At 37.5% G+C, this 26,359-nt stretch overlaps 2 protein-coding genes across 13 annotated transcripts in view; both read left to right on the forward strand.

The window, feature by feature from the left end:
• Positions 1-11,345, forward strand: part of PLS1 (plastin 1) — a 126,442-nt gene extending 115,097 nt beyond the window's left edge. For 4 of the 5 annotated variants that reach the window (XM_021069576.1, XM_021069574.1, XM_021069573.1 and 1 more), the window contains 3 exons: positions 673-796; positions 8,877-9,001; positions 9,250-11,343. In XM_021069576.1, the coding sequence (XP_020925235.1) occupies positions 673-796; positions 8,877-9,001; positions 9,250-9,385 (385 nt within the window). In that variant the 3' untranslated portion in view covers positions 9,386-11,343. Of the gene's footprint in view, positions 1-672; positions 797-8,876; positions 9,002-9,249 lie in introns of all 5 variants that reach the window. The other variant, XM_021069572.1, reaches the window with a different exon arrangement.
• Positions 13,555-26,359, forward strand: part of TRPC1 (transient receptor potential cation channel subfamily C member 1) — a 62,077-nt gene continuing 49,272 nt past the window's right edge. For 2 of the 8 annotated variants that reach the window (XM_021068257.1, XM_021068260.1), the window contains exons 1-2: positions 13,555-14,259; positions 26,201-26,355. In XM_021068257.1, coding sequence (XP_020923916.1) covers positions 14,085-14,259; positions 26,201-26,355 — 330 coding nt within the window. In that variant the 5' untranslated portion in view covers positions 13,555-14,084. 8 annotated transcript variants of the gene reach the window in all.

Genomic DNA, 26,359 nt, shown 5'->3' on the forward strand with positions numbered 1-26,359 from the left:
TCATTTGAACTAAAATGTTAGCTGTTTTTGAAGAAGAGCAAGCACAGAAGAAATATACAATGCAAAATATATTAATTTTTAAATGATTCACTGTTGATAATATATTTTTTGTGAATTATACTGTATTTTAAAAGTGGGTCAGAGTTCCCGTTGCAGCTCAGCAGAAATGAATCCTACTAGTATCCATGAGGATGCGGGTTCGATCCCTGGCCTTGCTCAGGGGGTCAGGGACCCAGCATTGCTGTAAAGTGTGGTGTAGGTCGCAGACACAGCTTGGATCCTGCATTGCTGTGGCTGTGGTGTAGGCTGGCAGCTGTAGCTCTGCGACCTCTAGCCTGGGAACTTCTATGTGCTGCGGGTGCAGCCCTAAAAAGCAGAAAACAAAACAAAACAAAAGGATCAACATCTAGAAACTAATTACTGTTGCTAATGCTTCTGAAAAACTGCTTTATAAGGAATTTTTTTAATTTTTAAAAATACCATATGGTGGTTTTTGTTTCTCATTACTGAGCTCTGTAATCTTGGAACGTAACTAAGTGCAAATACCAGACTAAAATTAGAAATTTGTTAGAACTGAAATATTTCTTAAATATTCATCTAAATATTGATATAAATGTCATGACAGCAAATTTCACTCCTTTCAGTCTTAAATATGCATCTTTTCTGTTACAGGTACACGTTGAATGTGTTATCAGACCTTGGAGAGGGTGAAAAAGTAAACGATGCAATTATTATTGAATGGGTCAATCAGACTCTTAAAAGTGCAAACAAAAATACTTTTATTTCCAGCTTCAAGGTAATCAAAAGCTATATTAACATTTTTTTGTTAAGAAATTAAATTTAGGAAGGAATTTTTATCAGGAATTACATTGGTTTAGGTTTAGAATTACATCAGTATTTTTTCCTGAAACAAACAATTGATGAGCTTAGGCATACTAATTATTTGGCATGTGTAAACCAGAAATATTCAGTTTGAATTCTTATATTTTTTATTGGTATTGAGTATAAATGTAGGTTAATATTGGACGTCAGTAATCTAATCTTAAAAAAAGAAGTAGAGCCAAAAATCCAATTGTCAAATGAAAAAGAGAAAAAAGTCATTGTTTATGTAGGACCTATAATGTTTTGTGCTCCCTAGCAGCAGTCTCAGAATTGTATTGACATCATTTCCAAGGCATAACAGAGCCAGCCAAACCGATTCAAGTGGGAATTGAGAAAACTGGTAGGAAAAAAAAATCTTGTCATCTGGCTTCATAATGGCACTTACTCACTTCCAAGCATTTGTGGATGATTCATAAAGCACTCAAAATGTAGCCTGCTCATACATACCCACTAATTCTCATGCATTTCCATTGTGTTTTGCTTTTGCATGCAAGCTGGTATTAGCTACAAATAAGCATGTCTGCTTGTACACATTTGTTCCGTGAGCCTTGTGTTTGCAATTTTATGAAATGTGAAAAATCAGCCATCAATTTTTTTTTTTTTTTTTTTTTTTAGTGAAATAAGAGTGCAAACAGATGAAACCTTAAGCTCCCCTAGGAGTAACCTACCCACCTTTTTTTCTTCTTTCCCTTTGCTCTAAATGTTTGACAACGTTGCAGAGCAGAAGAAATGTCAGAAACTGATAAATTTGGAGTTCCCATTGTGGCTCAGTGGGTTAAGAACCCAACATAGTGTCCATGAGGACACAGGTTCAATCCCTGGCACTGCTGCAGGCTGCAGCATAGGTCGCAGATGTGGCTCAGATCTGGTGTTGCTGCAGCTGTGGCATAGACCTGCAGCTGCAGCTCTAATTTGACTCCTAGCCTGGGAACTTCCATGTGCCGCAGGTGTAGCCATAAAAAAGAAAAAGAAAGAAATTGATAAATTCAATAGTTTATTTATTTATTTGCCAAAAACTGAGTCTGAAAGTGGACAGCTGGATGTTGGCAGAGATATTACCTGAGTCCTAGTTCAAATGTGTTTTTTTCTTTTTCATCTTGGAAGGAACTAATGACACTGAGTTTTCATTGTTGCTTATTTAAAAAAAAAAGAATTTGGAGTTCCAATCGTGGCTCAGTGGTTAACGAACCCGACTAGTAACCATTCGTTGATCCCTGGCGTAGCTTGGTGGGTTAAGGATCTGGTGTTGTGGTGAGCTGTGGTGTAGGTCACAGACATGGCTTAGATCTGGCGTTGCTGTGGCTGTGGTGTAGGCCGGCGGCTACAGCTCTGATTAGACCTCTAGCCTGGGAACCTGCAGCGGCCCTAGAAAGACAAAAGCCAAAAAAAAAAAAGAATTTTTAGTTTATTATTTGTCTTTTTTTTTTTTTTTTTTTTTTTTTTTTTTTTTTTGGTCTGTCTGTCTTTTTAGGGCCATACTCATGGCATATGGAGTGGAGCCCAGGTTAGGGGTCCAAATGGAGCTGTAGCCGCTGGCCTGTGCCACAGCCACAGCAGTGCCAGATCTGAGCCGCATCTGCAACCTACACCACAGCTCACGGCAACGCCAGATCATTAACCCACTGAGTGAGGCCCGGGATTAAACTTGCGTCCTCATGGATGCTAGTTGGGTTTGTTAACCACTGAGCTACGACAGGAACTCCCATGACTTGTCTTTATATATTTTAGATATAAAACACAAATTAAAATTTAAAATAGGAAAGGGGTTATAGAAAATTCTCTAATTGACAGTTACTTTTAAAAATTGTTATACTGAAATTATATGCATTTGTACATTAATTTGTGAAAAAAGCATGTATGTCATTAAAGAAAATATTAAATGCAAATTAATAACTATTTAGTTTTAGTTATTATGTAATATTCTAGGTAAAGAAAAGATATAGAATATAAGAAATTATTTTGGTCCTAAGAGTGTGGGCCATTTATTTGAAAGACAAAATTGGTATAAATGAAAAGGTAACAATACTACAGAGTCAATGTTAAAATCTAAAGAAATAATGCAACTAATATTATGGATAATTCTCAGTGATCCTTTCCAACTGAATGGTCAGTGAGGAGAAAGTTGAATTTGAGCATCAGTGATGGAGGAGGGATTTGAACTGACGGAGAACAAGAGGGCGATAACAAGCTAGTAGGGGGTCCATCTTGAATAAAGACAAGTCTGAAACGGTTAGGAGAAATAGTTTCACTAGACAGAATGGTTCTTAAGGGACGTAGTGCAAGATAGAGGCTGGGAGAAAAGGGCATTGATAAGGGGAGTAACGTATGAAAAGTGACTACTTTAGGAATACTGTTCTGAACCTAGGGAGCAGATGGGTTGGAGGAAGTATGGGATAAATGCAAGGACATCACATAAGCTGAGGCAGAACTTCAGATGTGAGGTGATAAGGATCAGGAGTGTGGGTGGGCACTGGAAATGTTAAGGGTAGATAGTTATTTGTAAAAGAATGGGTAGGATTTGGCTTCTTGACTTAGGGAAGCACAGGAAAGAGAGAGGAGTTAAAACAATGTTTGGGGCCTGGGCAACTGGAAAACTGATTAACAAAAACAAAAATGGGGATATTATGAGGTGCAGCTGCTTTCTAGAAAAGGTGATGAATTCAGTTTTAAACTTACTGAATTTGAGGTAATTTTTCAGGAAATGAGGAGTTGGATGAAAAGTGATATGAACACTAGGATGACAAACTTACTGATAAGTTGACTAGGAGAGATTGTTGGCACTTAGTAGGTTCTTGACAAGCCTTTAAAGAGATATAAATAAGAAATAAGGCAGTGAATGCTAAAAATAGTTGTGGTGGGAAGGCTTTTTTTCCAATTCAACGTGTTATATTTGAAAGCTCTAATAAGTGGTACTAGTAAGAACTTATTAATCATAATGAAGGCAGTGCTGTACCCAGAAGTTTTAGAAAAGACAAAATTATCCTTTTTAGTTGCAAAGTAATTTTCCCTCATCAAAAGATAAGGAGGTGCTATATCAACCAATAATAGTAATCATAATTACCATTTATTGAGTCCTATGTGTTACTGTGTTAAGCACTTTATACATCATTGTTTCTTTTAATTCTCTCAATAACTATAAGCAAAGAGGTATTAGAAAAGTTAAATAACTGGTCCACTGTTGTACAACTATTAAGCAGAATATAGATGGATTTCATATCCAGATCTAACTGCAGGTTGAAAGCCAAGCTATGGAGTTATATGGCCCTTCGGTTGACTTAGGCTTAGTCACTTACTAGCTGTGACATACGGCTCATTCAGTCCATAAATACTCAAAGTTTACTCTGTGTCAGGTGTTTTGCTAGTTGCTGTGGCTACAAAATGCCCTCCAAGAGCTTACTATTCAGGGAAGGAGACAAATGAGAAAACAGGAATCACAGTATGGGGTGTTACCAATGCTGCAGAAATCAGCTAAGGAGACTAGGGAACAAGTGAGGAGGGCCTTTTTTTTTTTTTTTTTTGCAGGAATCTCAACAGTTTAACACCAATATCTGGGTTACATCTCTTGATGAATAAAACTGAATTTACCTCTGGCTCACGTTTAGTATTTGGGTAACCTTGGGCAGGTTTTTAATTTATCTATGCCTGAGTCTCCCATATTTAAAATGGAGATATTAATAATATATCCATCTCTGGGTTTGTTGTCAAGGTAAATAAGCTTAACACATGTAAAGAGCTTAGTAGTACCTGGCACATATTAAGGGCTCAATAAATGGCTCACTCTACCACACTATTGGTACTGCCAAAGTACAAAGGGCATTATGGAGAGGTTCCTCTTGAGCTTTGTAGGGAACTACAAACAGGCATTGTAGGCAGCCACAGCACTGTTTTTCCACTTTTATTTTCAAAAATGACTGCAAGAACAATAGAATGGAATGTTCTCATAGTAATGTGTGTCAAATTAAGAGAAGAGATGGTACAACTCATCTTGAAAATCGAGACAAATTCTAGACTAGCTGTCTTTAAGATTCTAAAAATTCTTTTTGCTTAATTTCTATATGATTAACTTAAAAGTGAAAGAAATGGTGAAAATGTATCTATTCACTAACCAAGGGATTTTATCATTTTTCCCTTTTTGCAGCTAAATGTCTTTTATTGATATAACATGCAAGTCAGGCAGTTCCCTTGTGGCACAGCAGGTTAAAGATCTGATGTTCCTGCACCTGTGGTGCAGGTCACAGCTGTAGCACGGGTTTGATCTCTGGCCCAGCAACTTCTACATGTTGCAGGTGTGGCCAAAAGTAGTATTCAAATCAGAGGAGCTGGAAGACAGGAAAGATAAGGGATCCAGTATAATCATTAGAAAATTCAACTCAGGGATTTCCTGTCGTGGCTCAGTGGAAACGAATCTGACTAGCATCCATAAGGATACAGGTTTGATCCCTGGCCTTGGCTTAGTGGGTTAGGGAACCCAGCATTGCTGTGAGCTGTGGTATAAGGTCACAGACGTGGCTTTGATTCCACGTTGCTGTGGCTCTGGTGTAGGCTAGCAGCTGTGGCTCCGACTGGACCCCTAGCCTGGGAACCTCCATATGCTGCGAATATGGCCCTAAAAAGCAAAAAGAAAAAAAAGAAAAAAAGAAAAAGAAAATTCAACTCATAAAATTTTTTCTCAAGGTGAATGAAAAGGAAATGGGTGGAAAAATCCTTCTTTTCTAAATCTAAATAAAGAAATATTTAAAATACCACAAAAGGGTATAAACTTTGAGCTATCAGATGAATAGGTCTGAGGATCTAATGTATAACATAGCAACTATAGTTAACACTATTTTGTATAATTGATATTTAAGAATAGAACTTAAACATTTTCACACACACACATAACAGATATCCATAAGCAAGGGTGACATGTGTTAACTAGATGGGGGGAATCTTTTGCAATGTATAGGAATATCAAATCATCAAGATGTATAGTTTAAGCATCTTACAGTTTTATTTGTTAATTTTAACTCAATAAAGCTGAAAAAAAATTTTTCCCCCAAACTTAAAAAACCTCACAAAATGTAAATAAGTAATCAAAGTATAGTACAGTTAAGCCACTTGTCTGTTTTTGAATCACCATATAAATATATGAAAAGTAAGCACAAAGAAATTTTAAATTTATTATAGAATGACATGCATGTTAAATTTTAATTTTGGAACGTATGAGTATACATTAGAGTCTTCTAGAAAGCTTATTAAAAATATAGATTCCTGGGAGTTCCCATCTTGGCACAGCAGAAACGAATCCAATTAGTCTTTTTTTTTTTTTTTTTTTTTTTGAGATTTCTTGGGCCACTCCTGCGGCATATGGAGGTTCCCAGGCTAGGGGTCGAATCGGAGCTGTAGCCACCGGCCTACACCAGAGCCACAGCAACGCAGGATCCGAGCCGCGTCTGCAACCTACACCACAGCTCACGGCAACGCCGGATCGTTAACCCACTGAGCAAGGCCAGGGACCGAACCTGCAACCTCATGGTTCCTAGTCAGATTCGTTAACCACTGCGCCACGATGGGAACTCCACGAATCCAATTAGTATCCATGAGGATGTGAGTTTGATCCCTGGCCTTGCTCAGTGGGTCAGTGATGTGGCGTTGCTGTGAGCTGTGGTGTAGGCTGGCAGCTATAGCTCCGATTTGACCCCTAGCCTGGGAACCTCCATATGCTGCAGGTGCGGCCCTAAAAAAAAAGAACAAAAATATATAGATTCCTCACTCCATCCACAGATAACCTAACTTATTACTTTGCATGCAGGGATTAATTTGTGCTTTAAGTAAGCGCCTAGGGTGATTTTTCACATGAGTGGTCTACAGACTACACTGAGAAAACATGTAAGAATTTTTCAGAAATAGAAAAGATGCCAAAAAATCTGGACTGCCAGCATCAATATAGACTTAAGAACCCTAAATATTTTTATTTTTGTATTTCTACTTACCCCCCAAAAAATCTGTTTCATAAAATGAACATTCCTAAAAATGAAGAATATACATTTTTCTAAAATTAATAAATGTAGTAGTTTGTAGACAGTGGCCTCAAAAACCAACCCTTTACTCTTCACATGTCTTCAGATTGTTTTATCAAACATTTATTAAGAGCCACATTTGGGAGTTCCCATCGTGGTGCAGTGGCTAACGAATCTGACTAGTAACCATGAGGTTTCGGGTTCAATCCCTGGCCTTGCTCAGTGGGTTAAGGATCTGACGTTGCCATGAGATACGGTGTCGGTCACAGAAGCAGCTCAGATCCCGCGTTGCTGTGGCTCTGGTGTAGGCCGGTGGCTACAGCTCCGATCACCTCCATATGCCATGAGAGTGGCCCTAGAAAAGACAAAAAGACAAAAAAAAAAAAAAAAAAAAAAAAAAAAAAAGAGCAACATTTGGCCAGGAATTCTATTAGATGCTTTCACTTACATTATCTTAATATTCCCAAGAATCTTGTGACATTTCCATTGTAGTGATTAGGAAAGGGTGCTTTTGGCTTCAAGTTAACAGAAACAGAAACGAAAAGTACAGGTACAGAATAATAGAAGAGATCCAGAGGTAGTGTGGACTTCAGGATTGCTCGAGCCTGTAATTAAAGAATGTCATTAAGGGCTCAGGTTTTTTCCATCTCTGCTTTGCCATCTAAAGTGCCAACTTCACCTGAAAGCTGGTTTTCCTCTTGGTCGTTGTATAGCTGCTGGTTGTGACAGAGGTTTTATCCTCTTATTCACATCCAGGAGTAGGAGTTGCTAGCTTTCCATAGTTCTCCCTGAATAGTAAGGGCCTCACATTAAATTAAATTAAATTAAATTAGGCCCAAATAAATCACTGGGATGGATTATTCCTTCTGGCTTTTTTAGACTTTTTTTTCAAACTTTTTTCATTATTGTTTGCCTAAGGAGTTTTTTAGATGTTTTTACCTAAATTTCCCTCCGCTATGAAATTTTATAGTTATTAGTATATCTGTTATTCACTGCATGCTTTATACATAAAAAGAATAAGTTTATCACCTCACTCCCAGAATAAATGGTCTACACTAATTCAGGATCACCCCCTGGAGCTGTGGATGGGATTAGCTTTCCTTGAAGCACATGTCCCTGTGAGGGAGGTATGGATCCAGAGCAATAATGTGGGTTCTGTTAGCATGGAAAAAGTAGTGAGGGATAAGTGGATTCTGAGCAGGCAAGCAACAATTGCAACTATTCATGCTGAGAGACAGAACAAATAACTTGTTCAAGTACTGGTAAGTGGAAAAATAATTCAGACCAGAATTTCTGACTTCAGTAGCAATGTTCTATCCACTAGAATTTCATTGTCCACTTTTAGTTGCCTTGCAGGTAACTTTAAAAGTGTAGAGAATCTTGGGCATTAGAGTCAGATAGTCATGGGTTCAAATACTGGTTCTGTACATACTGGTTGTGTGAGCAAGATTTTTGAGCTCTGTGACTTTCATGTTATTTATCTTTAAAAGAGAGACTGTGATTTATAACCAGGCTATTAGGGGGATTAAACAAACTGAACATATAAAAACAACAAAAATAATGCCTTTGTAAATACTAGTTCCTTTCCACTTTCATTTTTTCTTTCTGGAAAATATTAAGTGAAGGCTTAGGAATCCATGGTCTAAGAAAAAAATATTGCTAAAATCTGTAAAACTATTAATTTAAAATTCATCTCCTATTCCCTTTCAGAAGTTGATTATTTTTTACAGAATGGGTACTATAGTTAGCATATTTTAAGAATTGTCAGACCCACAAATGTTATTCCACATGGTGACAATACTATATACTGTAAACTTTGTAAGGATGAAAGGAAAAGCTTATTTTAAGTAGTTTGTGATGTATGTTGGCTGTGGAATAGCTGAATATTATGTATAATGAAAATTTATAAATTGCTTTTATTTAAATGGTTAAGACCTTCTGGTCTGACATTTATAAAAGATGTTTACAAATGTTCACCTGTTCTTTATTTTCTAGGACAAAGCTATTAGCACTAGTTTACCTGTCTTAGATTTAATAGATGCCATTGCACCCAATGCAATTCGTCAAGAAATGATCAAAAGAGAAGACCTTTCTGATGAGGACAAGCTGAACAATGCTAAGTAAGTATTTATGGTTTATATTGGAACTTAGTGGCTCTTTCATTCTCAATCCTTATAAGTAAGGTTATTATGTCCTTAAAATTTACATTTTTAAGTACAGCATATATGGGGAATATAATTTAAAGACTCAAAAACTTAACTTTCTTGTAAAGTTAATCTTGTCAAAACATTTCATTCTTTTATCAACATATATTAAGTGAAATCAGAGACGGTAACAAACACTGGGATATTTTTCTTGTCTTTTCCAGATATGCCATTTCAGTGGCTCGAAAGATTGGTGCCCGGATATATGCCTTACCCGATGACCTTGTGGAAGTGAAACCAAAGATGGTTATGACGGTGTTTGCATGCTTAATGGGAAAAGGACTGAACAAAATAAAATAATGAAATGTTTAATATGATTTTCTGCCACATTAAATACACTGAATGCCTCACAGTTTACAGAATTCTGAAATGTAGTGGGCATAAAACCAGAGATTATTTGTATGCTCAAAATAGTTGTATAAATCATTAATGAATTAAATGTCCTGTTCAGACTAGTTAGGATTTGTTGGCCTTTTTGGATAACACAATTAATTTACTAGTCAATACTGATAAGAGAGTACTTTCATTTTCAAGCTGATATTTTGTGATTATTTTCTTTTCCTTAAGGTCTCATTGAAACAAGATTAATTCGCTCTTTTTCATGATTCACAAATGATCAATACCAAAAAATCTTTCAGGTCCTGCTGTGAAATGTGTTTTGATTTTTGTGTGTGTAAGTTGATTTTGATCAGAGTCATAATCCTGTTCAATCTTTTAATTTTTTCTCCAGTTATGTGAAGTGATCCAAAATATTAATATTTCCGTAAATTTCTATATTAACATTTTTAAGTGACAAATATTGTTCACTAACATTAAACTTTTTTATATATGAAGACTAACTCGTGAATAAACTTCAAAGTTCATTTTCTTATATAAGTAGCAGGAGCTTTTAACGTAAAATTTAATTTTAATTGCATTGATATTTTACATATACTGGTTTGATAATACAGCTCTAAGACATGCAGCATATATATGTTGGTAAGAGATTACTAGAGAAATATGTGTGTGTACATATATATATTTTGCACCTGCATTAACCAGGTTTTCTTAAATGGTATGTACGCAGTCAGCCCTCCATATCTCATGGAAGCCTATTTGATGATTCCACTTTCATAGATTCAATCAACTGCAGATTACAGATACTGGAAAAAAATTCCAGAGAGTTCCAAAAAGAAAAACCTAAATTTGCTAAATGCCAGCAACTAGTTACCCAGCATTTACACTGTATATTAGGTATAAGTAATCTAGAGATGATTTAAAGTACATAGGAGGATGTATATAGGTTATATGCAAACACTTAACCATTTTATATAAAAGACTAGAGCACTTGAAGATTTTGATATTCTTAAGGGTTCCTGGAACCAATCTCCTGGATACTGAGGGACGACTGCAACTGATCAGTTAGCCAACTATCAAGTAATTATTGTGCCCCCACTATTTATATAACACTTTTCAGTTTGTAGCTGATACATGAAGATTTCTTTTAGAAATATTCATTTTGGATGTGCATATCACTTTTCAATTGACTTCTTACAACTACTTATAGCCAAATACTGGCTATAGCTCTCAAGCCATGTTGATACTATACTCTTAGCTTCATATTACACACTGTAATTTTTGATGCTCTAGCGCTAAATAATTTAGAATATGCCTATGAAATATCTTTAGTAGAAAGCAACACAAAGCTAATATTCAACATAGAGTATTTTCATGTTTTTTTAATAGCCTCCTTCAAATTGGCAATGTTTGGTTAATGCTTAGGTAACTTGGAAGTAGCTATGCTTCAGACTTATTTTTGTCTGAATTTTTGGTAGTCCACCAATTCTGCTGTTAACAATTAAATTCAGAAGTCTTCTTCCTTCCACTGTAGTGCCAGTGAGCAACACTGCTGTGTAACAAAAACTGCTGTTACTTTATCTCGCTGTGAATTAGTTTAAATCTCCCTTCTACCATTGATTAAAACATACATGTTGGTTAAGAGTGAGACTCCCAGTGTGTTTAGAATTTTTTAAATGAATCATCAACAGGTGGAACTATGAAATACATTCTTCTACAAAAGAAATTGTCTCCTTTTATATTTTGATGATTGTTTTCTTATATGAAGATTAAGATATGTTCTTGCTCTTTTGTGAGATTACTTAAATCATGTTTCCCCTTTTGATTTATTCTCTAGGTTATCTGATTTACATGAAATTTGGCACTTTAGAGTGTTCTTTTTCTCACAAAATATATTTAATAAAAATTCTGTGTTATGTACAAATTTGCAGTATTTATTTCACTTAAAGAAAAATATATAACCTTGAAAATCTACCATAAACTTATTTTCCAGGAAAGAGAACAATTACAATTCCTACATTAATGAGTAGAACAACAACAAAAATTTTTATCATTTTGGGAGGCGTGAAAGTGGTACTAAAGTTCTTTAATATGAAGAATTTTAGGAAAGGCCTACTGCATGATTACCACACACTGATGTGATGAAATAATTCGAGTGAATCAATTTATTAACATAAATTTACCTATTATGATCCAGGTATGATGCTAGACACTGAGGATTTAGCTGAGAAAAATACAAAGTTTCCTGACCTCATGAATCTTATTTCTTAGTGGAGAAAGACAGATTGTAAACAAATAGAAATTGTAGATGGTGATAAATGGAGTAGGAGAAATAAAACAGGGTAATGTGATAGGGACTTAGAAACTGGGGTGAAGATGTTTTAGTTTAGGTGTGTCAGAGAAGGTCTCTCTCTAAGGGTATGATATTTGGACTGATACAGGAATAAGGAAGAGCCAGATGATAAAGATGGCGTCTGTTACTTATAGGACTAGATCTGACTCTGGATTTTCTCTTCTCCAACTAGAGTTGTGATGGGTCTTCTCTCTAGTACCGGAGGTTGAGTGAGTAGCTTTAAGTAATGTGCTGGTTCTGAATCTTACATGCTATTGTTCATCATGACCTTATCATTGGTCTCCTATCATAGATGCAAATAGAGGATCTTAAAATATCCCAGTTTATGCTGGATAAAAATGGACGAGAGAAGCAAGAGAGAATATTCTGCATCTGAGTTGATTCAAAAAGAAATCTACAACATTAGCTTACTGTGAAGGAGGAAAAACCCTCTAATAATTTTGGAAAGTCTGCTAGGATTATCTCCTAAATTAGACTGGAATTACACTGAATCTAAGAAATCAATCCAGCCCCTAAGGGAGTTCTATGGATAAGGAGTCACCTAATCCTAGAAGCTGAAATAAACTTCATATTAATGTGGTTTCTATAGTTCAGAGCCATCTGAATTTTTACCCCTAAACACTCTGGAACTTTTGGATGGATCAGGGTTAGAGTTCTGCCACTGAGTAAAAATTTTACTGGACTCCAAAATTTGTAAGCACACACACATAAACAAACCCAAATATGTACCACTGTGTTCACTGGCCACAGATTTACAATGAGCAATTTTGACATTCCACTGAATCCACAAACTTAGAACTATATTAAACATTAGAGAATGGGGCAGATTTATGATCTACTAAAGAAAGAAAAGCTATAATGATTTAATAGATAAGTATTCTGAAGTAAACACATGGAAATGTTTGGAAAGGTGGACAATCTTGTCTACCGAAGGCCTCTTAGAGAAGATGAAAAGAGGACTCTGATCAGTAAGGTATATATAGGAAACTTGGAAGTCTGCAGGGACAGGGACGGAAAAAAATCAACCTGAACAGAACAGGAAGTATTTCTTTCAAATATACCATACTCAGAAGTAAATTTATGTATTGCCTTAAAAACCCAAGCACTAAGGGGACAATTTAAATTTGTACATAGTTGGAAAGCAATAAAAATTATTTGAAATATAATTTCCAGTCCCCCTCCCCCAGCTTTTGAAGGTGCAAGAACCTGCTTTAACTATAAGCTTGACTTAAAAAAATACTGAAGTAACACTTACTGCACTTCAGTTAGTTTTGGCTTAAATAACATTCATCTTCTAAAATCTGATTTATAAATGCTAAGATTAACAAGAAACTACTGGAAGGGCTATGACGTAGAGCCGATCCCAATGATGAGCTTATTCAATAGTTACATGCAAAGAAATTATGACACCAGAAACGTTATGCCAATTTTCTATCACAAATGAGTTTTTTAAAAATAGTTTTAGTAACGAGGGCAGCTAGCCTGGCAGTGTGGCGAGGGATCTGTCCTTTCTGCTTTATGCAAAGGACAAAGAAATATGGACAAAATGGACAATTCCACGGGGGCGTTAAGTCGTCAGAACCTCGGTAAACCACCTCCCTGCATTTTACAGCCGGAGACCACGGGGAAATTACCTCAAACCTGCAACCTGAGGGGACGCACACCTGCCGACCCCCTTTCTCTCGTCCGCTGGAAGCCTTCCAGGGGGCGGCCCGCTAGCTAGCCAGTAGAGGGCGGAGCGTCCGTAGACCCCGCCTCAACCTCAGGCCCCGCCTACTACCGAGCCCGTCCCGTTTTCGTCGCTTTCACGGAGCGGAAGATGACGTGAGGAGAGCCGCGAATATCTCCTCTGGGCGCAGCCGGCGGTTCCCACAGCCCTGGAGCCCAGCGGGTGCAGAATCGCCTTTTGGAACCCCTCTCCCACCGATTTTCGTCCTCCTCTCGGGCTGGGCCGCCCCTCGCGCGGCCCCTGCGACTCCTGGCACGGCCCCGCGCTCGGCTGCCGCCCTGGCGCGCGCCACTCTGTCGTCCCCGGACGGGCGCGGACCGGCTCGGCCCGGGCGCCGGCGGCTGGGGAGGGGGCGCTGGCCCCGGGGCCGCGCATGCGCCGCCACCAACCTAGGGTTGTCAGTGGAGGGCGAGTGCTGGTTCCGTGGGGAGGCGACGGCCTTTGAGGCCAACGGGCCGCGCGCCGAGGCGGCCGTGGGAACGACTCATCCCTTTTCCAGCCCGGGGGCGGGGCTGGGGTCGGGGTCGGGGCTGGTGGGGGCCCCGCCCCCGTCTCCTGGCCTGCCCCCTTCATGGGCAGCGATGATGGCGGCCCTGTACCCGAGCACGGATTTCTCGGGCGCCTCCTCCTCCTCCCTGCCTTCCTCCCCATCCTCCTCTTCGTCGCCGAACGAGGTGATGGCGCTGAAGGATGTGCGGGAGGTGAAGGAGGAGAACACCTTGAATGAGAAGCTTTTCTTGCTGGCGTGCGACAAGGGTGAGAGCTAGGCCCCTTTCTCCGCTTCTGGATGCCCCTTCCCTCCACACCTCTCATCCCCTTCCCAGCCTCAACTCGGGGCACTCCCTCTCCCTCATGCGCCGAGCGTCTGTTCCCGCCTCGCCCGCCGCTTCTCCCGGGCCTCCTGGCACCGCCTCTGCCTTGTGAGTGCGGAGCTGACGGGCGGGAGCAGCCGCGGGTGCCTCCCTGCAAGCGCCGCACCTGGGCGGCGGCTCTAATCATGGTCTGCTTTCGCTGGGTCCGGCGATCAGGTAGCGTCGTAGGGGCCCGGACCCGAGGGTTTTAGCCTCACCTCCGCTACTGACCACCTGAATGACCTGGTCTTCCCCTCGGGCTTTCATTTATTTCTTTCTGGAAGCCCGGGAGGTTGTCTAGTTTTGGATCTTCCAGCCCGCAGATTCCCTGACCTTGCTTAAAGTTTCTCCTGTTTATGGGCTCTCAGCTGGTTTTTTGTTTTCCTTATTCTTTAAAACTTTATTTAGCTCCAGCTACTCAGTGCCTTGGTGCTCAGTGACTGTTCAGTGGGATTAGATATGTCAGTATCCTAGGTGGACATAAAGGCAGGACTTTATGGAGAAATTCTGCCTCAGTCCCCAACTTCCTCCAGATTTACGGAACAACTTTGTTCGTACTTTTTATTGGAGAGGAAGGTTCGATTCTTCTTTGAGAAATAACGGTAGTTCAAAATAATTACAGGGCAAAAATGTGGAATATACTTAACGTGGCTTTTTTTTTTTAATCTAGGAATCGATCACTTTTATGGCCATAATAAAATCTTCACTTAAGCATGCTTTCTATTGATAAATATAATAAAAGGAAGGGGAATTTAATTGCCCTAAGACTGCTTTTATTTCCTATGTGTAAAAAAGTGCTGTAAATTTTTCTTTCTAAATTTATTCATCTTGCCTTATAATGGCCAGGCTTACTTAGGAAGAACTTTTAGGATCAGGCAGACTTCCAAAACATAAACCCAAAGGGCAGCTTACATTGTGAGAGATTAACTATAGAGGTTTTGTTTGTATGTGTGTGTGTGTTTTTTTTTTTAAATAAATGGCAGCCTCCTTACCCCCTCTTACTGTTTTGAAATAGGATTTTATTTACACAACTTTTTGTAAACACATTGATACAGAAACACAGTTCATCTTTGTCTGCCATGAGTCACTTTTATGATCTTAGGTAATAGTATTAAATTTTATTATGAAAGCATTTGTGAAAGTCCACCATGAACACAATTTTGAATAGTCTTCGAAATGTAAAGATACATAGAATATATGTCTATAACCTTACAGAAATCATTGCTTGTGGATCATGTGAAATTATTTGGTGTTACTGGAGTGGAAGGTCTGAGTTCTCTTCCTTCAAAAATTCCTTTAGAGGGGAAGGGAAAATTGAGTTGTACTAGAAATAGTAAGTGACTGCTACATCTACCCCAGCTTACTGAACTGTGGTTATTTTAAAGCAGTGTTTATTTATTTATTTATTTATTTATTTATTTATTTTTTGTCTTTTTGCTATTTCTTTGGACCGCTCCCGCGGCATATGGAGGTTCCCAGGCTAGGGTCGAATCGGAGCTGGAGCCACTGGCCTACGCCAGAGCCACAGCAACGCGGGATCCGAGCCGCGTCTGCAACCTACACCACAGCTCATGGCAACGCCGGATCCTTAACCCACTGAGCAAGGGCAGGGACCGAACCCGCAACCTCATGGTTCCTAGTCGGATTCGTCAACCACTGCGCCACGACGGGAACTCCGTTATTTTTAAGCAAAGTGTGTTAAGAGAGGTGATTTAATATTCCTGTCAAACTGAGGACAGAGAAATGTCATAATGGATCATGGTTTGAGTAAATACTTGTATGGTGTGTGTATATTTTGGATTATCGCATGATATATCTCAAAAGAATTTTAATATATGACAGTTTGGTCACCTGTCCAGTAGCATCAGTTGAAACAGCTTGATAGTCTTTGTCAGCTTCCCTTTTTATAACTTAATTAAAGTCTTTGGAGAGTTTTGGCTTTTGGGGGGTGGGGTGGAAAGTAAATATGCATGCTTTTTGTCCCCCATATAAATTAAAAAAATTTTAAGCCAGTGAAATTAAATAGATATTTTCTTTCTTTTTTTTTTTTTTTGTCTTTTTGTTGTTGTTGTTGCTATTTCTTGGGCGGCTCCCGCGGCATATGGAGGTTCCCAGGCTAGGGGTTGAATCAGAGCTGTAGCCACCGGCCTATGCCAGAGCCACAGCAACGCAGGATCCGAGCCACGTCTGCAACCTACACCACAGCTCACGGCAACGCCAGATCATGGTTAACGATCTGAGCAAGGGCAGGGACCGAACCCGCAACCTCATGGTTCCTAGTCGGATTCGTTAACCACTGCGCCACGACGGGAACTCCTAAATAGATATTTTCTGTTTCTGGTATGTTGAAATAAGTTCCTGGGTTAGATTTGGAAAAATGGCTTATTTCTTACATGTACTTATAGTATACATTTACAATGAAAAAATAAATTTCAGTTATATCAGTTTTTTTTAATTTTCCATGTTCATATTCACTAGTATTGTTAAATGTTTTTTAGTGTTACCCAAGCCAGATCTAAAAGTGAAAAGTTTCCTGAAGTAACTGTAGTTTCCAGTATTACTTTGGAGCTTTCATCAAGCCAAATGGCAAACATTTACTGAAACAGCTTTTAGGGTAGTGTGTATGTGCTTTTCATTGCTGATTTCATTTAATCCTTAGAACCCCTTGAGGCAGATCTGTTGTTATCCCCATTTTACAAATGAGGAAAATGAGGCTTAGCAAAATTTTAGAATTACTTTACCCAAGGTCACATTAGTTAGGAAGTAGTAGGATCTATTTTGAGCCTGCACTCTAAACCACCATGTTATATTGATCTAGCTTTGGTTGAATGAATGAAAATCATTTGAGTTGGAAAAGACATATATATTTGGACTTACTAGTTGGAAATTCAGCTTGCTTTCTATGAATGTTTTATTAACTGTGGTTTTTGTGCATTATATTTATCCAATAAAAGTACAAAGCTTTAATACCACCAGAGCACATCCACTCTAGAGCATTTATGTTTCTTAACCTTTTTCATTTAGCAGTTTTACTGTACTTGTGTAAAAAGATCGTAATATATTCCTTGTAGGGAGAATTCCTAAAACAAAAATTGCGGAGATCAAATGGTCATGTGTTTGTTAGAAGATGAGTGGCCCTTTGAAAGGTGTGTAGAGATTAAGGAGTAAAGAAATTAGGAAAGAAAAAGGTTTTATGGTTTATGTAGCTGGCTTTTGTGTAAATTAATTCGTAGATCTGGGCAAGTGCTGATTTAGGTAGTGTCTACCTAATAGTGGCTGTTACTGATCTTAAAAGCAGGGTCAGAATCATCTCAAAAGTAACATTGGGGATTTCTGGTCATGGCTCAGTGGAAAAGAATCTGACTAGTATCTGTGAGGATGTAGGTTGGATCCCTGGCCTGGATCAGTGGGTTAAGGATCTGGAATTGCTGTGAGTTGTGGTGTAGGTCACAGATACGGCTCAGATTTGGCATTGCTGTGGTGTAGACCAGAGGCTATAGCTCCAATTCGACCCCTAGCCTGGGAACCTCTGTGCTGCAGGTGTGACCCTAAAAAGACAAAAAGAAAAAAGGAAAAAAAAGTAACATTGGTTCCTTTCTTTCTGTAAAATTTAGAAGAAAAAGTAAGTTGAAGCTTCCTGTGCCAGTTATATAAAGTTAAGTCTGGCCCTTCCACCATGTAAAATTCTCAGAAAGTACACTTATATTCTTTTTAAACAGAGAATGCTGCAATTCAGAGGTAAAGGTTAATGAAATGAGTGGCTATAAATGTGTTATTTTATAAAATATTAAGCAGTGATTCTTACCACCCATGCCTTTTTCCTTTCTCATTGGGAGTTAGTGTGGTGACCAGCCAGTTTTATTTGTGGGAGCCAGTAGTTTACTTCATGCCTGCTGTCTGGAGGATTAATACATTTATTTATGGAACACCTAAGCTAAATATGGTTCATGTTAATCAAGTCACCTCTTTTTAAGTAGTTGTTGAGTAGGTGGTAGCCTTAGTATAAATCCTTTAATTTGCTCATGATCCATAATCAGTTCTTGTGCAGAAAAAGGAAATGTTGAAAGGATTCTGTCTGGATTCAGTGGATGAGCGTTTTCAGGAAATTCAGTTTGCAATTAAGTCAAGAGGCCCTTCTTGACATTTCAGTATGGGTTCAGGAGAGAGATGGAGAGAGCTGAATTTCACCTTTATTCTTGGGTTCAGTCTCATACATAATCTAGAGTCTTGAGTCACTATTATGGTATGATGTGCTGCATTGTATGGACGGTGCTTTGATGCCTGAATTCCTTCTTAAACTTTGCATACCCCTCGCTAAGCTTGTGTTTGAAATGGGCAACATTTCTGAGAGAAGTAATATTAAGCTGCTGTTTTAATAACACCTTACTTAATATATTTAATGGGGGTATGGTAAAAAGCTATTTGAAAAGAGATTTTGAAGTGTATGGGATTGGAGAGGATGGCAGAGGGAAGGAAAAGGGCAGAGTACTGGATACTGCTGAAAAGTTTTACGTTGACATGGGGCACCTTATATAACATGTGCAGTGAGGGAAGAAAACTTTCCAGAAATCAAAGATAAAGAGGGTACTGTAGGCACAATTCTGCAAACATTTCACAGATTGTCATTTGGCATGGCATTTAAGTATTTTGTACAGGAGAGTTTTTCTAATCACCAATGGTGCCATGGTGTATGGTTCATAGTCATTTTAACAAAAAAGACTTAACAGCACCAAAATCATGGTGGATGGTTTTTAACAGACTAATCATTGAGCATCTGGTTGCTTCGTAGTACTACAATATTGGCATTTCTTTGTAGTTTTTCCGTAAGTGTGCTTCTTTATTTTATTTTTAATTTGCTGCTCTTTTCTACAAGTCATCATCTGAATATATTTATCAAGTTAAATTAGCTAAGCTGCTGGAAAAATGCTTTATCAAAAAATAACTGATTGCATCCCTCTTCTTTAATAGCTTCCTCTGTAATGACGAGCTCTCTTGTGAGGAACAGTAAAGAAAAAAAAAAAGTATATTTGTGCCTAACAGATCTGTTTGAAGGGAAGAAACAAAATTTTTAACTTAAGTGGCCTATTTGAGATTTGGAAGTTGGGATAGTCTTAGTATATAGTCTTTTATCTGGGCAGTTAAATGTAACAAGCCAAAGCCCTTTGCCTAGTATATTATAAACTTTGGGGAAGGGGTTAAAAGATTAATAAATATTATTATATTGTTGCAACCTAAAAATAATTCCTCTTCTCCCATGTTTCCAGTGTTTTAAAGATCTTCATAACTAATTCCTCCAAATTTAATGATATGAGAAGTTTAAGATCTAGGATTAGTAGTTTAATATGTAATGAGTTCAAAAGCTATCACTAAGAGCTGATAAGTAGTAACTTTTAAGAGCTTAAACAAATTATTAGGATTAAAAGAATTCTAGTACCATATCAATGTAGTTATAAGATTCAGTGGAATTTCTTTGGATTCTAAAACTTTGTGATGTGTAAAGTTGTGAATAGCACCGTTATTAATAGCTTCTGTTAATCATAAAAACTCATATATTTATTTTCTGGTCATATTTGTTGCTCCATCACTAATCCTTTCATATTTTTGTAGATTAATTTATATTGATCGATAGTACACTTTTTCAGTTCTATAAATATATATAATTTAAATGTATGCAATATTAAATTTAAGCAATACAATAAATACTTTATGAAGCTGTATTACTGTATACCTGATATTATCAAGCCTTATACAACTTGTAACATCACTGAGAATTGGCTCTCAAGTCATATACCAGACTCTAATTACACAATAAACATTGTTTCTAATAGATTTAAGAATATGTTAATTTTTAATTTATAAGCTAATTTACTATAAAAAATCAGCATTACCCTCTATGCTATAAGTAAAATTTTTCCTGCATCATTGTATCATTGCTTTTTGCCAGGTGATATTCATTATTATTAATAGTCTTCATTAACAGACATAAATAGCTAAGAAATTTTAGTAATAATTGTCTTTTCCCAGAAATATTTAGTGCTGTGGACAGGTCAGTATACCATGTTTCCGAGTCTCTAATTTTGAAGGTTTCATTCACAACAATGTGATTATAAATGCATTGGGGTCTATGATAAATATTGTTTTGCACATTTGATAAAAATACGTTTTAAATTATCTTTAAAAGTCTTGCATGAATTTTTTTTATTTTTCTAATTTGAAATTTGACGTAGAGTTGACATTTTAATCAATATTGTCCTATTTTTATTTCCAGATGCAGCAGTTGAATTTGATCATGTCTTTGTATTTATTTACATCATCATTCTTTTTCTCTTAATAAAATGTTCTGTGTTAAATGTCTTTAGTAATAGTTCAATTAGAATGTCGCAGTTGCAGCAAAAAAAAAGAAAAGGGAGTTCCCGTCGTGGCGCAGTGGTTAACGAATCCGACTAGGAACCATGAGGTTGCGGGTTCGATCCCTGCCCTTGCTCAGTGGGTTAACGATCCGGCGTTGCCGTGGGCTGTGGTGTAGGTTGCAGACGTGGCTCGGATCCCGCATTGCTGTGGCTCTGGCGTAAGCCGGTGGCTACAGCTTGGATTCGACCCCTAGCCTGGGAACCTCCATATGCCACAGGGGCAGCCCAAGAAATAGCCAAAAAAAAAAAAAAAAAAAAAAGGAAAAAAGAAAAAAGAATGTCGCAGTTGCCACAGTCAAAAAGTTTGTTATGGAAACTTGGTTTGTAAGGCTTTACAGATTCTTTGGCAGATAAATTCTCCCATACTTCACAACTAACTGAAAATTTGTTGCCTGTAAAACTGCTCGGAGTTCCCTTCGTGGCTTGGTGGTTAATGAACCGGACTAGGATCCATGAGGATTTGGGTTTGATCCCTGGCCTCCCTCAGTGGGTTAAGGATCTGGCATTGCTATGACCTGTGATGTAGGTCACAGATGTGGCTTGGATTCCGAGTTGCTGTGGCTGTAGTATAGGCCGACAGCTGCAGCTCTGATTCGACCCCTAGCCTAGGAACTTCCATATGCTACAGATGCAGCCCTAAAAAGCAAAAAAAAAAAAAAAAAAAAAAAAATTAAACTGCTCAACATTAATGCTCCCGTTTCAGTGATGTCGAAATTTACCATCATATGCGAGAAAATAAAATGAGATGCTGTTGAAGAAAAGGTGATTACCAGTTAGTTCTTCGTTGATACTGTAACCTTTCTCCACTGTATTTTTCAAGGGTTTATCACAGTTGGCCAGGGTGAATTTGTTGCTAAGGATCCATGGGATTACCCTGGTATTTTTATATCCTATTTCCTTTTTAAAAATTGTTTGATTAGGATTTGCTGCATTGATTTCATGACTGCTAATGGGTTGCAAACTGCAGTTTGGAAAACATTGGTTTAGAAAGATGATAGTAGGTGAGTAGGAAAATGGCAACAAGACAAATTCAGAACGGTAGCAAGGCCTAGGTCCCATAGGGCTTGGTAAGCCACAGTAAAGGTATTTTGGCATTTAAAGTGTGATTAAAAATCTTGAGGGAGGAGTTCCCCTCGTGGCTCAGTGGTTAGCGAATCCGACTAGGAACCACGAGGTTGCGGGTTTGATCCCTTGCTCAGTGGGTTAAAGGATCCGGCGTTGCTGTGAGCTGTAGTGTAGGTTGCAGACGCGGCTCGGACCCTGCGTTGGGAGCAAAAAAAAAAAAAAAAAATCTTGATATGATTTGAATTTTAAAATGATTACTCGGGCCTCTAGGTGGAGAGTAGATTAAAGGGGTGGTGCTGGAGTAGAGGTGGGCAAACTATGGCCCACAGGTCAAATCACCTACCAGCTGTGTTTGTAAGGCCTGTGAGCTAGGAATAGTTTTTATATTTCAAAGGTTGGAAATAAATCAAAACATGAATAATATCTCATAATGAGAAAATTATATGAAATTCAAACTTTAGTGTCCATAAATAAACTTTTATTAGAACATATTGGAATTCGTTGTATATATAAAATCTATGGCCACTTGAGTGCTGCAGGAGCAGAGTTGAGTATTTGCAACTGGGATAATATGGCCCACAAGCCTAAATATTTATTATATGGTCCTTTATAGAAAAAATTAGTTGACTCTTGTACTAGAGGCAGCAACATCAGTAAAGAGGTTAATGCAGAGTCCAGTAAAGAGATAATGGTATCTTGAACTGGAGGTAGCACTATATGGATACAAGTTGATAATTATGGGAGATGTTTTGGAGAGGAGGCTGAGAAGACTTGCTGTTGACTTTGTATACTGATGGAACTGATTGAAGACGTTTCTTTTTCCTTCACTGAAAAGAGATGGCCATCTAGCCAAAAAAGTGAATGGGTTATGTTGCATTTCTTTCTATGTGCTATATTCTAAAAGACAAAAGAGTTATATAATTTTTAAAAGCAACTTCAGTATAAAATGAAAAACATACATTTGGTGATATAAGAAGGCATTTTGAATTGTAATCCATGCTATGTAACTAGCTTCTTGCTATGCATTTTAAATTTACTAACCTCTTATGTACACATTCATCCTAAGTATTTAGAGTAGTTCTGGGCTTTCTGAATGCTGTACATTGTCTTAAGTGGCTTGCAAATATAAATTTAGGTAGAATGCTTAGAAACCACTCTAGGTTTCTTATAGGTTTGTGACTATAGTTTATAATTTTTCATTTGCATGAGTGTGTCAGCTGTGGCAGGGTGGAATAGTTTATTTTTAGGGATGAAAATTACTTATTTTTGATGTTGAAGTTTTTCCCTTGTATAGCCCCTGACTGTAATGGAAATAGTCTTTGAAACCTTAAAGCTGTAGTATCTGACATTTGCAATACAATTATTTTTTAAACTTTTAAAACACATAGCAGTTGTTTTTGAACATTTGCTATACATGAAATTTATTTATACAGTTCTTTATACTTTTCTGTCTCTAGCAATATGGCTGACTAGATAATCTGAAAACCCTTCTGCTTCAAATCCACCTAGAAATCCTAGCTGAAATATAACAGACATCCATTTAAATGAACAGCTGAGTTTTCAAGAAAGTAAGGAAACAAGTTCAAACAAAAAGAAAAGACTGAAAAACAGAGGAGGGTGTGAGCTGACTTTGCACCATGAGTAGGAGCAAGAGATACTGGTCTGGGCATTGTAGGGCTTTGTATTCTAATGCCTATGTAGAAACAGGATACAAAGCTTTGAGTTTGTACAAAGTGGGGAATTAGAACAACACTCAAGCGTAAAACCAGGATCCTTAAAGAAGTACACTTTTAGCAAAGGGTAAATAAGGACAAGAACTTGTCCATCAGCACAGGAAGTCTACAAAAATTTTAAATAGGACTTCCCGAAGAATTTGTAACTATGGTCCTGCCTCTTGTTGGCTTGGGGCTTAAATTAATACTATCTACTTGATCTCGGAAAACCTAAACTGAGAAATTAATATATAGAAGGATTCATAGGGTGGCAAAACTTCTGAGTTATCTGGAAAAAGCAAACACAGAACATCCTTGGTGGGATTAACTTTCAAACCAGGCCACCTTGTTTCCCACAGTTAAACTGCATGAAGTTGAGTTTGCAATACCCAGTTAAAAAGCTCAGAGGGCAGCCATCCATTATCACAAGTCAGTAGACACAACAAATAGGATTAAATCCTTAAGACCTTTAGGTAATTATCATATAGGGACCATACAAATAAATATGTTTAAAATAACTAAAGGCCTTAAAAAAAGAAGTGAAAACATAAGAAAGTAAAACATTTGGAAAGGAATCAAATAAAACTTATAGAAGTAAAAAATGTAGTCATTAAAATAAAAAAATTAGTGCATGGGTAATCAGCAGAAATAGTTGAAAGAGGAATATGTAACTGGAAGGGAAATATGAAGACGTTATCCAGGATGTAGGACAAAGAAAGGAAAAATAAAACTTTAGAGGCACAGAAGTTGGCATAGGATGCTCTAACAATGTCTAAAGAAGCTCCAATAGGAGAAAAAATAATATGGGGATGAAGCAATATTTGGAGAGATAATGGCTAAAAGTACTGCATATTAATGAAGGCTAGAGTCCTTAGAGTCAGAAGGCCTAATGAGTCCCAAGCAGGATAAATAGAAAAATAATCCTCACTTAGGCATATCACGAAACAAAAGAAAACATAGCAACAGTTTTTATGGGTAGCATTCTTCTACAACTAAGATATTGAAATAAATTCACCCAGAATAAGGTTTTAAAGTTATTTTCCAGTAAGAGTGATATATTTTCAGTGGTCTGTGGGTTCACTATCTATTGGTTCACCTTGTGACTAAGACCTTCATTTTGTTTAGTGTTTACTAATTTGTTTCCATGGAGCCCTAGTGTCTGAATATTAATTAGTAGTGCTATGAGGACAATATTTCTTTCTGTGACTAGTTTTCTTCTTCTTGAGGTAACTAAGGAAATACACCATAAAGAAACTACCATTCAACTTTTTCCAGAATGTGTGGGGACTTTAAAGTCATTGGTTAAAAATAGTAGCAATATTTATTTGAAATTTTAACAACAAAAAGAATGTTACTTTTTTCTTCACTCATTTAGGCCAGTTTTAGGATTTTTTTCTTTCTGTACCATGAAATCATTCCTTTCTTTTTCCTTCTGGTTTCCATTCTGTTCTTTTCCTGTTTCTTACTCATAGACTTCTAAGGAAGAAATGTATTTGCAAGTCACTTAAAATGGTTTATTCATCTTATGTTAAAGAGATGAAATATAATATAAAACTTACTTTGCTTTCTCTATGTTTTTTTTTTTAAATGGCCACACCAGAGGCATATGTAAATTCCTTGGCCAGCGACTGAATCCAAGCCTCAGCTGAGAACTACTCTGCAGTTGTGCAACACTGGATCCTTAACCCACTGTTCCAGGCTGGGAATTGAACCAGCCCCTCCATAGTGACCTTAGCCACTGCAGTCAGATTCTTAACCCACTGTGCCACACTGGGAACTCAACTTTCTTTCTCTATTTAATTAGCATTTCTCTTATTACTTCACCAGCTGGTTAGCAGACAAGTATAGTGGGCCGTCTGTGAAAATGATTACCTCCATAATTCTTCTCATTTCCCTCTGTGGGTTAGCTGTTTTGATGTGGGCAGAAGCTAATCTGCATAATCCTGACAGGTCAAATTTCATTTTAAAATATTCTGATTTTGGCCTCTACGCATTAATCCTAATCCTGCTTTAGAGTTTTGTGAATATTCCAACATCATTTAATCTAAACATCTTCATTAATGAGGTGAGTGAGTGAGTGAGTGTGTGTGTGTGTTTGTGTGTTGGGAGAGTGGGGAGGAGGAGGAATTTGGGGCATCTTTACCTCTTAGGATACATACCCAGAAGCATATATACATTCACATTACTTTTCCAAAATATATTTTCCCCTGTAAAATCGCTTCATAACATCCTCCTTATCAGATTTCATTTTTTAACCGTTTAACCATTAAATGTGTGTCTGTATTTAAGATATAAGACTTACATCCTTTAAGCTTCTATCTTGTTTTTCTAGTATCCAGTATGTGCTTTTGGACATTCTTTATTACTTGAAATGTCTTCTAAAAGCTTCTGTCCTTGTAATCAATCAGTTATGAATCTGAAACAACTTTTATTTTAAACTGTACATTGAAAACTTTTCTATATTTTATGTTTGCAACTGATGTACATATTATTTTGTCAGGGTGTAAGTTTTCAGCAAGGAAATACATTTGCTTTGCACATTTCCGTATAGAAAAATGAGTTTAGGTTTTTTTAATCTTTTAAGTCAACAGGCAAAATTTTCTTTATAGTCATTTAATGTGTCATGGATATTAAATTATGTTTGTATATTGTTATTTAGGTGACTATTATATGGTTAAAAAGATTTTGGAGGAAAACAGTTCAGGTGACTTGAACATAAATTGCGTAGATGTGCTTGGGAGAAATGCTGTTACCATAACTATTGAAAACGAAAACTTGGATATACTGCAGCTTCTTTTGGACTACGGTTGTCAGGTAC

This window comes from Sus scrofa, chromosome 13 (genome assembly GCF_000003025.6).
Source record: "Sus scrofa isolate TJ Tabasco breed Duroc chromosome 13, Sscrofa11.1, whole genome shotgun sequence".
NCBI lineage: Eukaryota > Metazoa > Chordata > Mammalia > Artiodactyla > Suidae > Sus > Sus scrofa.